This window comes from Colobus angolensis, unplaced genomic scaffold (assembly GCF_000951035.1).
Source record: "Colobus angolensis palliatus isolate OR3802 unplaced genomic scaffold, Cang.pa_1.0 Scaffold13, whole genome shotgun sequence".
In the NCBI taxonomy this organism is placed as follows: Eukaryota; Metazoa; Chordata; class Mammalia; order Primates; family Cercopithecidae; genus Colobus; species Colobus angolensis.
Genome location: NW_012114252.1, coordinates 5,513,052 through 5,526,792, shown reverse-complemented (window position 1 = coordinate 5,526,792; position 13,741 = coordinate 5,513,052). Strand labels below are relative to the sequence as shown.

General features: G+C 41.4%; 1 protein-coding gene across 1 annotated transcript in view; it reads left to right on the top strand.

Annotated features, from left to right (window-relative positions):
- The window catches only part of ABCC4 (ATP-binding cassette, sub-family C (CFTR/MRP), member 4), a 237,785-nt gene that overhangs the window by 193,789 nt on the left and 30,255 nt on the right, over positions 1 to 13,741 (top strand). The window contains exon 27 of the mRNA XM_011933938.1: positions 9,212 to 9,301. Coding sequence (XP_011789328.1) covers positions 9,212 to 9,301 — 90 coding nt within the window. The remainder of the gene's footprint in view (positions 1 to 9,211; positions 9,302 to 13,741) is intronic.

Here is a 13,741-nt window from a genome sequence, read left to right as displayed (position 1 = left end):
GAAATAGTTGTGTGCTTGTGTACATAAAAGAACCCTAAATAAAGAAGTAACATTAGATGATTCTTGGCTCTGCCAGTAATGTTTTGGAAGCACATCTGAGCAAAGACTAAATATACCTTGACATCACCAGGTTTTGGTTCAGTTCTGTAAGTTTCCACCCTACTTTTGAGCAAATGCTCTATGTATGTAGTCCAGAAAGCATGCTTACAAAACACTGCTAAGCTTTGTATCCATGTAGATCCTGATCTCCAAGCATTGTAAACATAGAAGCTTTCTTTTTTAACTTTGTATGGCTTTGTCTCCAAGGCTCAATTTTGGTTGGAAAAAAGTAACGTAGTCTAGAGCGACTGTGCAATGCTTAATACGACCCAGGAAATCATTCAGCAGACTACCTGGGATAGAATCTTTCAGAGCATCTTCTAAGCGTCACCACGACCCACATTTTTATTCCAGCACTGCCTGATACAAGTGTGACCTCAATGAAATCACTTAGCCTCCAAGCTTCAGCTTCCTCATCCTTAAACCAAGCCTAGTAATTACTAACGCACAGATTTGCTGTGAAGATTTTACTGGATGAGAACATGTTTGTGGTCCTACTCTGGGTTCTGAGGAATGCTCAATAAATAGTAACTATTTCTAATTAAGGATTGGGATAGAGGCCTTTAGGGTGTTATTGCTACTCACTATTCTAGAAGGACTTGGCTCATTAACTTCTGTTTCTATTTTTGTGATCCTTGGTGAATTCCTTTAACCAAATTGTTTATGTAAATTTTTTTTTTTTTTTTTGAGGGGGAGTCTGGCTCTGTCGCCCAGGCTGGAGTGCAATGGCCGGATCTCAGCTCACTGCAAGCTCCGCCTCCCGGGTTTATGCCATTCTCCTGCCTCAGCCTCCCAAGTAGCTGGGACTACAGGCGCCAGCCACCTCGCCCAGCTAGCTTTTTGTATTTTTTAGTAGAGACGGGGTTTCACCGTGTTAGCCAGGATGGTCTCGAACTCCTGACCTCGTGATCCGCCCGTCTCGGCCTCCCAAAGTGCTGGGATTACAGGCTTGAGCCACCGCGCCCGGCCTATGTAAATTTAAATAGTGAAGCAGCAACAAACAAACAAAAAATGCACAGTAAAAACCTAAGAGAGAAATCTAATGTTTTTTTCACAAGGAACAAAAGGTGAGGCTATTGCTTTGTTTTCTGGCTCTCCCCCACCCCAGTCTTAGTGGCATTCCTGACCACTGTCTGTACCCCACTAATGCTTTGCATTTCCTGAGCAGGCAACTGACACTGGTTCTCAGCCCTGCGTGAGGACAGGGGCTTGTCCCTCTTAGATCCGGTGCTTTAGTGATAGTTGCATGCAGACAAGTTACACAGGTAGTGAGAATTCCTAACATTTGCAGATTCCTTAACATGGTTAGCTTCTTTCCTTGCCATCTCCCACTTCATCCTCACAGCAATTCTGTGTCATCCTCATTTGACATATTTTCAAACAGGCACAGAGAGCTTAACCCACTTAACTAAAAGGAAACAGCAGAGCCAGGATTCAAATGGAATTTATGGCAAATCCCATATGCCAGATCCTGAGTTCCTGAACCCTCTCCTAGAGACTTTAAACCCATGTTGGCTGGCGCAATCCCTGATTGGAACTCTGCTTTGCAGCATGATTTAGTGTGGGCTTGTGCAGGTGCACACACATGCACAGAAACGAAAGTCTCACAACACAATATTACTCCATGCTTCTACGCCCTGATATTTTCTATTATATCCATTCTATTCTGGTTCATATAAAAGACATAATGATGGTCACGAGCCACAGAAGTGATTTCATGATCCATTGGTTGCACCTGCCGTTTGAAGAACAGCGCACCTCACTGTCCTGCCCTGCTTGGCCAGGCTCCTGCTGCCTGGCAGCACCATGCAAGGAGCCTCATGACATAGTGATTGTCACCGCAGCCCTGTGGGGTGTATCAAGTTAGCCCCATTCTCCAGGAAGAAAACTGAGGCTCGGGGAGATTCATAACTTACCTGGAGATGAATAGTTAATAAGTAGTAGAATCAGAACTCAGAATTATCCAACTCAATTCTTTTTCAGTAAATGTTTGTTGGACAGCATGATTTCTCATCAAACATTTTACTCATTCTTTTTCTTTTCTTTTTTTTTTTTCTTTTTTGGAGACAGTCTCACTCAGTTGCCAGGCTGGACTGCAGTGGCGCCATCTCAGCTCACTGCAATCTCTGCCTCCTGGGTTCAAGTGATTCTCCTGCCTCTGCCTCCCTAGTAGCCGGGATTACAGGTGCGTGCCACCACACTCAGCTAATCTTTGTATTTTTAGTAGAGACGGAGTTTCACCGTGTTGGCCAGGATGGTCTTGATCTCCTGACCTTGTGATCCGCCTGCCTTGGCCTCCCAAAGTACTCATTGTTTTTCTGTCTACCCAACTTAAAAAAGGTTCCCAGAAACCATAACCAAAGAGAGCAAATATGCAGCAAGGTCAAAAGGTATCTTTTCTTTGAACTTTGTTGTTTGGACAGTTAGGTCATTTTGAAAGACTAAATTGTTTGTGATTTATTTTTATTTTTTCCAAAGCCTTAAGTGACACTAAGCACTAAAAGAAAATCATTTTGGAAACAGTGTATTCACTTATGTGTCATGGGCTAATGAGCGTCAGAAGATCCTCTAAGCCTTACCTTGTGGGAGCTCAGAGCCCTTTGTCTTCCAAGGCCTCACTGGCTGCAGAGGGTGGAGAAGGCCAGAGACTTGAGGTTACATGAAGGTTACTGGTCTACAGTGCAAAAAATATACACCCCTCATCCTCAAAAATGAGTGGAAAGCCAAATGGCTTGTGTCACCACACACTGATGTAGGGAATCTAGGAAGTTTGGAGCAAACACAGCAAAACCAGAACCAAGTGCTGTTTCTTTGAATGGCCATGTTTGGGCGAGTCTGGCCTGCATGGCTTCCTGGGTTGTGTGGAGCACGAGTTTCTGTGTTCTCTCTCTTCCTGGCTTATCCCTTTCATTTATGGCTCAGGGTCCTCTGTCACTCTTGACCACACCATGAGCAACTCAAATTCGTGGTTAGAAGTAAGCAGCAAGGACCTGGGAAAGAACAGAAATGATGACATACACAGGGGCCAGTCCTGGAGTCACTTTAAGAAACAAATACTGTGCTAGGTGTGGTGGCTCACACCTGTAATCCCACCACTTTGGGAGGCCGAGGCGGGTGGATCACGAGGTCAAGAGATCGACACCATGATGGCCAACATGGTGAAACCCTGTCTCTACTAAAAATACAAAAATTAGCTGGGCGTGGTGGTGCATGCCTGTAGTCCCAGCTACTTGGGAGGCTGAGGCAGGAGAATTGCTTGAACCTGGGAGGCAGAGGTTGCCATGAGCCGAGATTGCAACCACCGCACTCCAGCCTGGCGACAGAGGGAGACTCTGTCTCAAAAAAAAAAAAAAAAAAAAATACTGAATTCTTAAGAAAGTACCCCTCAATTTGTATTTAAAATTTCAGGAAGAAGCAAACAGTGAAAGTAATTCCTAAATAATTACCCTCAACAGAATAGTTAGCTGAAATGTATGCTTCCTTTGTATTCAGGACACAAGGTAGTTAACTGCACTTCCCAAAGAGAGCACCAAGGTGATACTATAACTCAGACAAGAGTTTGCTTAACTGAAGGATCTGGAAAAATGGATTTCAAAACTTTTTTTTGGATGGATTATTTACTCCTAGAGCCCTCCAATCCTATGGACACAAATAAATGTTTAAAGAGTAACTTCATGCAAATTCAACATTTATGATAGCACCCTAAGGGTTGGCGTACATCAACAGCTATAATCTTTGTTAGGATTAAACAGATTCATTTTTCATATTTGTTGGACTTTTTTGTTTTTCTGTCATAGCAAAAGCTAGGTACTTTTTAAGCAGCCCACGGCTCAGACTTCTGCTATGTTGGTATTTCTACTCCCTGAATTTTCTTCAGTAGGTTGAAAAGGTTAACCAGAGTGTGTCTCTTTAAGACTTCCTTTTTATTGCCTGATTTTCTTTCCTTTTTTTTTTTTCTTAAGTTCTTTTTGAGAACAAAACTCAAAGGGAAAAGAGGTAGGTATGCAGTTACTAGTAAAGAAATACAATTGGATTCTGGCCTAATGCAGTCAGTCTTTTGTTTCTGCACACTGAAGTCTTCATTAAGGCCATGGAACTGTTCCCTGGAGCTGGTGACCTTTTTGTATGTAAAGAAGACTTTACACGACTTAAATTCTTTTTCCTTTGTTGGCGAACAATGTTCTTTTCTTCTGAAAATGGATGATGATCAGTTCATTCAGAGGCTACAGGGGTTTTTTTAAAAAAGAAGGGAAACCAAGATTTAAAGTGACTTCAGGTGATTCCCTCATTCTTGGCACAGGGAGAGGAGCTGCCCTTAATCAAGGTCTTTAGGATTTGAAATGCACACATAGCTCTGAGGACACCAGGCAGCAGCAGTCGTGGCTAGCTACTGTGCAGTGTATATTTTAAGAGAGGGAAGTTTCCTGGTTTGGGACAAGATTAGGGTAAAGTATTGTGCTTTGTCCTGCTGGTTTGTAACTCCCTATGCAAGTTTTGCCTTGGTCCCAGGTCGTTTTAAGTGTCTGAAGGTTGGTGGATAGAGTTTCTTCTTGAGATAATGAGAGGCTTGTCTTCCAGAAGTTTATACGAAAGCTCTAGGAAGACTGTAGTTTTCAGTCTTGCAGTCCTGCTGAGGGATTATCAATTTACTGCACTAAATGCTTTGATTCAGAGTGGTCATTTTTAGGTCACATGGTGGGTTTTTTTTTTTGCTGTTGTTGTTGTTATTTTGAGACAGAGTCTTGCTCTGTCGCCCAGGCTGCAGTGCAGTGGCGCTATTTGGCTCACTGCAACTTCCGCCTCCTGAGTTCAAGTGATTCTCCTGTCTCAGCCTCCCAAGTAGCTGGAATTACAGGTGTGCCCCACCCTGCCTGGCTAATTTTTGTATTTTTAGTAGAGATGGGATTTCACCATGTTGGCCAGGCTGGTCTTGAACTCCTGACCAGCAGTGAACCACCTGCCTCGGCCTCCCAAAGTGCTGGGATTATAGGCATGAGCCACTGTACCCGGCCTGATCACTTGTTTAATATCAACTTGTCTTATGTGAGTAATGAGGACAAAATTACTACTCAGTTTGGCACAAAGAGTTTTTAAAAGTATGACCTTTAAACCCTAATGAAAAACAGGTTTGGACTGGGCACGGTGGCTCACGCCTGTAATCCCAGCACTTTGGGAGGCCGAGGCAGGCAGATCACAAGGTCAGGAGTTCAAATCCAGCTTGAACAACGTGGTGAAACCCCGCCTTTACTAAAAATACAAAAATTAGCTGGGCATGGTGGCATGTGCCTGTAATCCCAGCTACTTGGGAGGCTGAGGCAGGAGAATTGCTTGAACCTGGGAGTCTGAGGTTGCAGTGAGCTGAGATCATGCCACTGCACTCCAGCCTGGGTGACAGAGTGAGACTCCATCTCAAAAAAAAAAAAAAGAAAAAAAAAACAGGTTTGATCTAGTGCTTCATTTAAAATAATACGTTGAACAGAGCATTGGTTTTGCTAACTATGGAGGTTAAAATAAAACTCGTGTTAAATGACATTTTAAAATATATACCATCAAAAAATACGTACTTAGGCTAATAAATCTTTTATATTTTACATGAAGATTGTATGTCTACCGTAAATCTATACTCTGAAATGTTCTGCCCGCATTTTTACAACACTTATTTATAAGATTAGTTTACTAACTTCATTACATGGAGGAGGGTACTTTAAATAATAATATCTATCAGAAATGATAATTAATTTGACTCTTATCTGCTCTTGCAGTATGTGACTACTATGAGCACTTTTATTAGCTTTTGAAGATAATATAATTGTTTCTTATTTGGCAAGTGGATGAAAGCAGAATTAGAAACCAAAATGAACACCATGTATAAAACACATTGGCGTATTAAAACAGACATTGTTAACAAATTACCTGCTGGCTTTAAAGAAAAATATAGGTTCAGTCAGTTAATGTTTTATTAAATCATTCTCATTCAACAAGTTTTGATTGAAATTTTACTCATTATGAAAAATATATTTGGCATGTCATAACAAAGAAAAATATTCTTATTTACTAAACCATTTTCTTCTGTGTAATGCTGCTAACTAAACATAAATAATTGCTTAATATTTTCCTTTAAATTGATAGTATGGATTTAAGCAGGAACCTCTATGCCAGTGGGAAATGCTTAAACTTAAATTTTGGCTTTTTTAACCAAAAAAAAAAAAAGCCAAAAATGATGGTTGGTGATAATTAGCAGAGCTTCCATAGGTCCTGCAGAGTATCCGAGGTCAAGGTTTAGAGCTCAGCCTAAAGCAGCTGCAGACATTGTTGGCTCGAATTGAGCAACTCAGGGTCCTGTGAAGAATCATGCTTTAATCCTTCCCCTTGGTCTTTCGAGGGATTCATCCATTTAAAGGGGTTTCCCTCCTAAAGGGAAGAAAGTAAGGAAGGTGACAGGCAAGGGGCCCTGGATTATGGAAGACAGGATGATTGGACTTGTACACTCACATGCCTGTTCTTTTGAGCCACCAAAACCACTATTCCGAAACGTGCTAATACCATGAGCCCTTCCATCCCTCAACTGAGGCAGAATAATCAAGTCTTTAAATGCAAAGAAATGTGTTCATAAATTAGCTTAGGTATCATCTCTCTAGAACATACTGTGAAAACCTAGGCGGACACTCAGTCAAACCCTAGGCCTGGTAACGGGTGTGATTTTTCTCTAGGAGAGGAACCTGAAGGAAAAAATGTTCAGGTAACATAGGCCGTCATAGACAAGGTAATGGACTTGTTTAATATAAGCAAAGAGCTGCGTCTCACAGCTCTAAATGGGCTGAAAGCCCATTTCTTAACCCGTTCCCCTCTTAGCCCCCTTATCTCCTCAAACACATGTCCTCAAAGAGTCTCTGGGTTTTGGCCACCGAATGGAATTATGCCCTCAGTTAAGGGCCTTGTGGGGAGAAGGAGGAGCATCAAAGAGAGAGAGGAAGGAGTTGCAGCCACACCTCTCCTGGCCACATTGTTTCTTTATACCTCATTTAAACAACGAAAGGAGGAGAAATTACCTAGTTAGTTGGAATCTTAGAGTTGATAATTACAGAGAGTAAGTCAAGTTTTTATCTTTTAATCTGAAATAACCAGAATGATGGTTATTCCCCTCACAAGAAATTCTCACCATTGTTTAGATGGTTGTTCAGGTTTTGATCTTCAGTTGGGTACTTTTAAGACAGGCCTTACATATGACTCTTGGAATTTTTCAGTTCCATTTGGTAATTTGGAAGCATCATGTGACCAGTGACTTTTCAGTGCTTTTGGAAGGATATTGGCCACTTTATCAGCTTTGTACACAAAGTGCCCATTTTCCCATCATTTCCATTTTTGCATTTTGCTGAGGACTTATGTTTTTGGTGGCACTCTGTCTGCCTTCTACATCCATTTCTTCCTCACCAGCCTTAAAACGGAGACTGTAGGGAAAGGGATGAGAGCCTCCCTGGGTATCATTTTTCTTTATAGCTGGTGAAAAAAGAAGTCTACCTCCTTCATCTCTCTTCTCAGGCTTTTGGGAAGTGAGGAGGAACAGTCCTGCCCCAAAGCCAGGTGAGATTTGAGGCCAGTGGTTCCCTTGCGCATTTCTCCAGTACCTGTGGAAGAGTCTCACCTTCTCTTGTTCCCACATCTGTGCATCCGCTTGTTCTGCCCCCATCCTTGAAAGCAGCTGATGGGGCTCCTATATCCTTATGGCCTAGCTTATTAGAACCTTCTAGAGGAAAACTTTTTTTTTTTTTTTTTTAAGATGGAGATTTGCTCTGTGGCCCAGGCTGGAGTACAGTGATGCAATCTCGGCTCACTGCAACGTCTGCCTCCCAGGTCCAAGTGATTCTCCTGCCTCAGCCTCCCAAGTAGCTGGGACTACAGGTGCCCGCCACCCCACCCAGCTGCCAGAAGAAAACTTTCACACAGCCTACCTAAGCTTATGTTCAAGAGTCTCTCTTAAAATCCAGGAAGAGGCTGATATTCCAAGAGCGATTTAATTGTGGGCTCCTCCTGAAGTAGATGAATAGGAATAGCTATTTAAATGGATGTAATTTTATTACGACCTCCTTCACAATGGTTTTCAGGTTACCCTGCTCTTGTAGTTAATAAGGAGGTTCTGTGACCCAGGTAACCGTGATGCACAGATGAGAGAATGTGGGGATTCAGTGATGCAAAATCAGAGGCAATCCCTTCATAAATAGAGGTGCCTCTGGCCCCAATCGTTTAGATCTCCTTTAGCCAAAAAAAAAAGAAAAGGATGTCCCATTCTGACATCGGAGAGTTTTTTTTTTTTTTTTTTTTTGAGATGGAGTTTTGCTCTTGTTGCCCAGGCTGGAGTGCAATGGCACGATCTCGGCTCACTGCAACCTCCACCTCCCAGGTTCAAGCGATTCTCCTGCCTCAGCCTCCCAAGTAGCTGGGATTACAGGCATGTGCCACCACGCCTGGCTAATTTTTGTATTTTTAGTAGAGACAGGGTTTCACCGTGTTGGTCGGGCTGGTCTCGAACTCCTGACCTCAAGTGAACCACCCGCCTCGACCTCCCAAAATACTAAGATTACATGCGTGAACCACTGTGCCCGGCAAGAGATTCTTAATCCTGGAAAACTGTTTTGCCAATGGTGAAAATATCCTAATTTATTCTTTAGTACAAATTAGAAAATACTTAATAATTTGGCTTTGAAGCACAAACTCTAATCATCCTGTTGGTATTTTCCAGTATTACACGATTGATAGTTAATTTCTATAGCTCTCTTGATGTAGACCCTCAAATAATTATATCCGTATATTTCATGTTAAGCTAATATTACCAGGAAAGCAGTTTTAAACATCAGGCCTGTCTTTTTCATTTTCTTCTTAAGATAGCACATTGCAACAGTTTTGTTAGTGTTCAGTGGTCTGGAAGGTATTTTGGAGCATGCTTTGTACAGTGGAAAATTAATAGATATGTTGTTTTGTAAACAGGCATTTGTAGTGCTGTAATTAATGATTATCAGGAATTTTATTTTTTGGTATCTTAATTCTATTGTTGATGTTAGCATTGGAATAAAATGAAGAGTCTGTGGTAATGACTTTGACTGTTTTGAGCACTTAGGAACCTGTTTTGTTCACTGGAACAATGAGGAAAAACCTGGATCCCTTCAGTGAGCACACGGATGAGGAACTGTGGAATGCCTTACAAGAGGTAATTGATAAAATGTAATTATCTCTAGTTTTTTAACATCAGTATGTGTATATGTACCTTTACAGCATTGCAGGAAATTAAGGGGAGCTTAGTGGTTTAACTAACTTTGTTCACTACCCAGGAGATCATTGAGGACGTGGATATGCTAAAATGTGTATACTAATGATGATGAAAACCAAAAATAAAATTTCACTTGTTCTCATTGTAATTTTCTTCCTATAGTCCAAAACAGTTTGGTGTTGTTTTATTTGTCTTTAGCAATGAGTTAAACTAGAAGTTGTATTTATGAGTTGAGATCCTGTTAGTAACTAAGTTACTCTGCACCATTTATTTTAGTGCTGTATTCTTAGGGAATTTCTAGTAAGGGAAGACGTCTCATAGTTGTTTTTCATTAACTAAGAGATAAATGAGATCATATTTATGAAATGCTTTGAAGTTTTATAAGAAAGTGTTTATAAAGGTAAATTATACAGTTGGAATGGGATAATAATTATTTATTGGCAAACATGTAATTTTAATGCAAGTAACAGAACCCTGCAACCTTTGCTGAGTTTTTATACTAATATGTTGATTTCTAGAGGATTTTCTATTATTTATGTGGTTCCTGTTGGGCCACTTCTTGAAATTTTCTCACCCTTGCATGAAAAGGGCTTTGACTATTAAGGTGCTGTTGGTTTGTATATTTTAACACAGATTTTCTGTGTTCAGCCTAGTTCTACAAATTTGTGCCAGTCTACTTGATGGCAGAAACTATATCATAAAACTGGTAATCCCTCCCAGGACCTAGTTTAGTCTTTTGCTTTTAAAAAGTAAACATTTAAGTTTGGGCGCAGTGGTTTACGCCTGTAATCCCAGCACTTTGGAAGTCTGAGGTGGGTGGATCACCGGAGGTCAGGAGTTTCAGACCAGCCTGACCAACATGGTGAAACCCCACTTCTACTAAAAATACAGAAATTAGCTGGACATGGTGGCGTGCGCCTGTAGTCCCAGCTACTCAGGAGGCTGAGACAAGAGAATTGCTTGAACCCAGGAGGCCAAGGTTGCAGTGAGCCGAGATTGTGCCACTGCACTCCAGTCTGGGCGACAGAGCAAGACCCTGTCTCAAAATAAATAAATAAATAAAAATAAATAAAAATTGGCCAGGCACAGTGGTTCATGCCTGTAATCCCAGCAATTTGGGAGGCCAAGGCGGGTGGATCATGAGGTCAGGAGTTCCAGACCAGCCTGACCAACATGGTGAAATTTTAGTCTCTACTAAAAATACAAAAATTAACCGAATGTGGTGGTGCACACCTGTAGTCCCAGCTACTCGGGAGGCTCAGGCAGGAGAATTGCTTGAACCTGGGAGGCGGAGGTTGTGGTAAGCCGACATTGCGCCACTGCACTGTAGCCTGGGCAATAAGAGTGAAACTCCATCTCAAAATAAATAAATATTAAAAGTTTTAAAAAAAAGTAAGATTTAATAAGTATGTATTAACATGTTTGATCTCTTCATTTCAAAGAAGTGTGGAGCCTAGACAACACAGTGGACTTTGTCTCTACTAAAAATTAAAAAAAAAAGAATTAGCCAGATGTGGTGGCATGCACCTGTAGTCCCAGCTACTCAGGGAGTTGAGGTGGGAGGATCTTGTGAGCCCTGGAGGTTGAGGCTTCAGTGAGCCATGATTGCACCACTGCACTCCAGCCTGAATGACAGAGATTAATTTCTCTCCATTGTTATTGTTGTTGTTTTGAGTTGGTGCATTTGTCATTGTTGCCCTTCCAGGGATAGCTCTGAAATCTTTAATTTATAGATGAGTTTTGACTGTGAGCAAGTAGACTTGGAGGCCTGACAGTTTCCTGCCAGCAATTCTTGTTTCTGAAGGCATGTCATTGCCGAGTCCTTACACATCCACCCTGCTTTCCAGCAACTGTGGGGGTTTTCTTTTTCTAAATTAGGTTGGTTACTTCACCTCCTGATACTTGATAAGCAATTGACCTCTGATTTCATTTAAATTTGTGAATCTCTGTACAGTGAAATTCTAGGAGAGAAGAGGTGGGTACAGTTAACTGTCAAATGTAAAGAAAGATAAGGCAATCCCCTGCCCCTAAATTCTCAGGACAAGTTTATTAGTGAAATTGTGACACACCCTAAAAGAGCAAGAATTACTCATAAAGTATTTTTCTATTTGTTTCAGAGCTTGAGATTTCTTGTCACAGATTCTCAGAGAGTAAAATTACTTTTTAGAAACACATTTCTCTATGAACAGTGAAGAAATGTTAATTGGGAGATGATCCTATCAAAAACCATCGTGGAACATGGCTGTAACTCATACTTATTACATTTGTTATAGCCAAAATTAAAATAAAATTTAGTAGTCTCTCAAGAATTCTAGAAATGATGAGGTGGAAGACGTGGTAGGTCCCCCTCAGAAGTGAAAAATTATCCCATCTTTGTCTTTTCTCTGGGAATTACTTCTTTATGGCATTGTAGGTTTTTCTGTGAGTGATTTGGAAGAGTGTCTAAAAATTAGGGTACCACATTGTATTTCCGGTGTGATTTCCAGCTGTTTTTCATCATTCATATATTCCGAAACCTGACCTAAGAAAGACACCAGAGCATTTATATTGCTTGTTTGGGGGTAACGAGACAAAGACTGGAGAAGAGTGTTTTCTGTTCTCTTTGGTTTTTCTGAATTTTCCAAATTTCCTCTGGGTGCTTGTATTCTTTTTACCTTCTTGACGGTCGGAGGAAAGGCTGAGCACTCCTAATAGATGAAGCATTGTGAGTTTTTCGTAGCAAGTTTCATGACTACCAGTTGATGGAGGCTGGGGTCATTCTGATAGGTCAAGGATCTTCCCCTGAGGTCCATGGAGTCTGAGGGTCTTCTCGTAGAGAATTCTGAAGCTCACTTCCTGGTGATTGTAAACATGAAGTTATGTGCGTGTGTTTATCTTGAGAGATGTCACACAAGGGATTCAGCACCACGACTCCGATGCCATTCAAGTTTCTCTGGACTTCTCTGTCACATTCTGTCTCTCTGCTGTCTCCATGGTTTTCATCTTTCATTGATATCCAGTTCAGAACGGATAACTCATCCTGCTTTTTAGTAGGAAACCTGGTATCATTTGGAAACTCCCTTTAAAGCAGACAAAAAACACAGTCACTTGGTTTATAAATGAGGCCAAACTGGAAATGGGAACCCAAACTCATAGAGTTGGCTCGAGATTAGGACAGCGCTGTCAGTTTTTTCCTCTCTAACAACTTTACATAAAAAGGAAAGATGCCTTTTATTTCTTTGAAGTTTTTTAATTTCTTCCCCATTCTCCCTTGGCAAGGGTAATACCAGACATGCAAAAGAAGATCTGGCATCCGGAGGGAGACAGTCCTATGAATGTGGTTGTGTCATCTTGGCTGTATGTATGTATGTATGTATGTATGTATTTATTTGGGACAGAGTCTTGCTCTGTCACTCAGGCTGGAGTGCAGTGGTGTAATCTCAGCTCACTGCAAACTCCGCCTCCTGGGTTCAAGTGATTCTCCTGCCTCAGCCTCCCAAGTAGCTAGGATTACAGGCATGCTCCACCATGCCTGGCTGATTTTTGTATTTTTAGTAGAGACAGGGTTTCACCATGTTGGCCAGGCTGGTCTCAACTCCTGACCTCAAGTGATTTTGCCTGTGTCGGCCTCCCAAAGCGTTGGGATTACAGACATGAGCCACCACACCCAGCCAGTTTTTTTTTTTTTTTTTTTTCTAATGCTGAAAGTTATCGTAAATACTGAAAAATAGTCAGCTGTAAATGGAAGAAAGTTTACTAGAATTAGTGCCAGTTTTGGCCCCTAAATAACAGCAACTCTATAAATATAACATAAGTAATGACTAAAGATGGAAGTCGTTTATGAGAAAAAAGTCAAAAGATCACAGTGGTACAACTAAGAAAATGAATCAGCAGCATGTTATTTCTGTTAATTTAAAAACGACTTTAATACCGGGATCTACAATTAAGACTAGGCTATATCATGTTGGAATAGTGGAGAAATCATCTAATCGTGTTCAACATTGATAGAATCACTGTTAGAATACAAGGATGTCTTGTATTCGGGACCCCATAAGGCAGAAATCTGCACATGAGCAGTATCCGCGTCCTCTGGGCCTTCGCTTCCCCACACCTTGCACCTCCATTTTTCCCAGGCCATGTATTGCCCAGAATGGGCTTCCGCTCACTTCGTTCACACTTAGCTGTGTTCTCGTTAAAGCTTGTTCCCATCTGTTGAGTTGCTGTTTATCACATTTCAGTCTCTGGCATCAGAGACTTCTTTTATGAAAAGTCAGAAAGTTCAAAAATACCTGGAAACAGAATCTGACATCCATGTGAGTCTCCTTGAGGCTTTGAAAATATTTGTGAAAGGCCGGGCGCGGTGGCTCACGCCTGTAATCCCAGCACTTTGGGAGGCCGAGG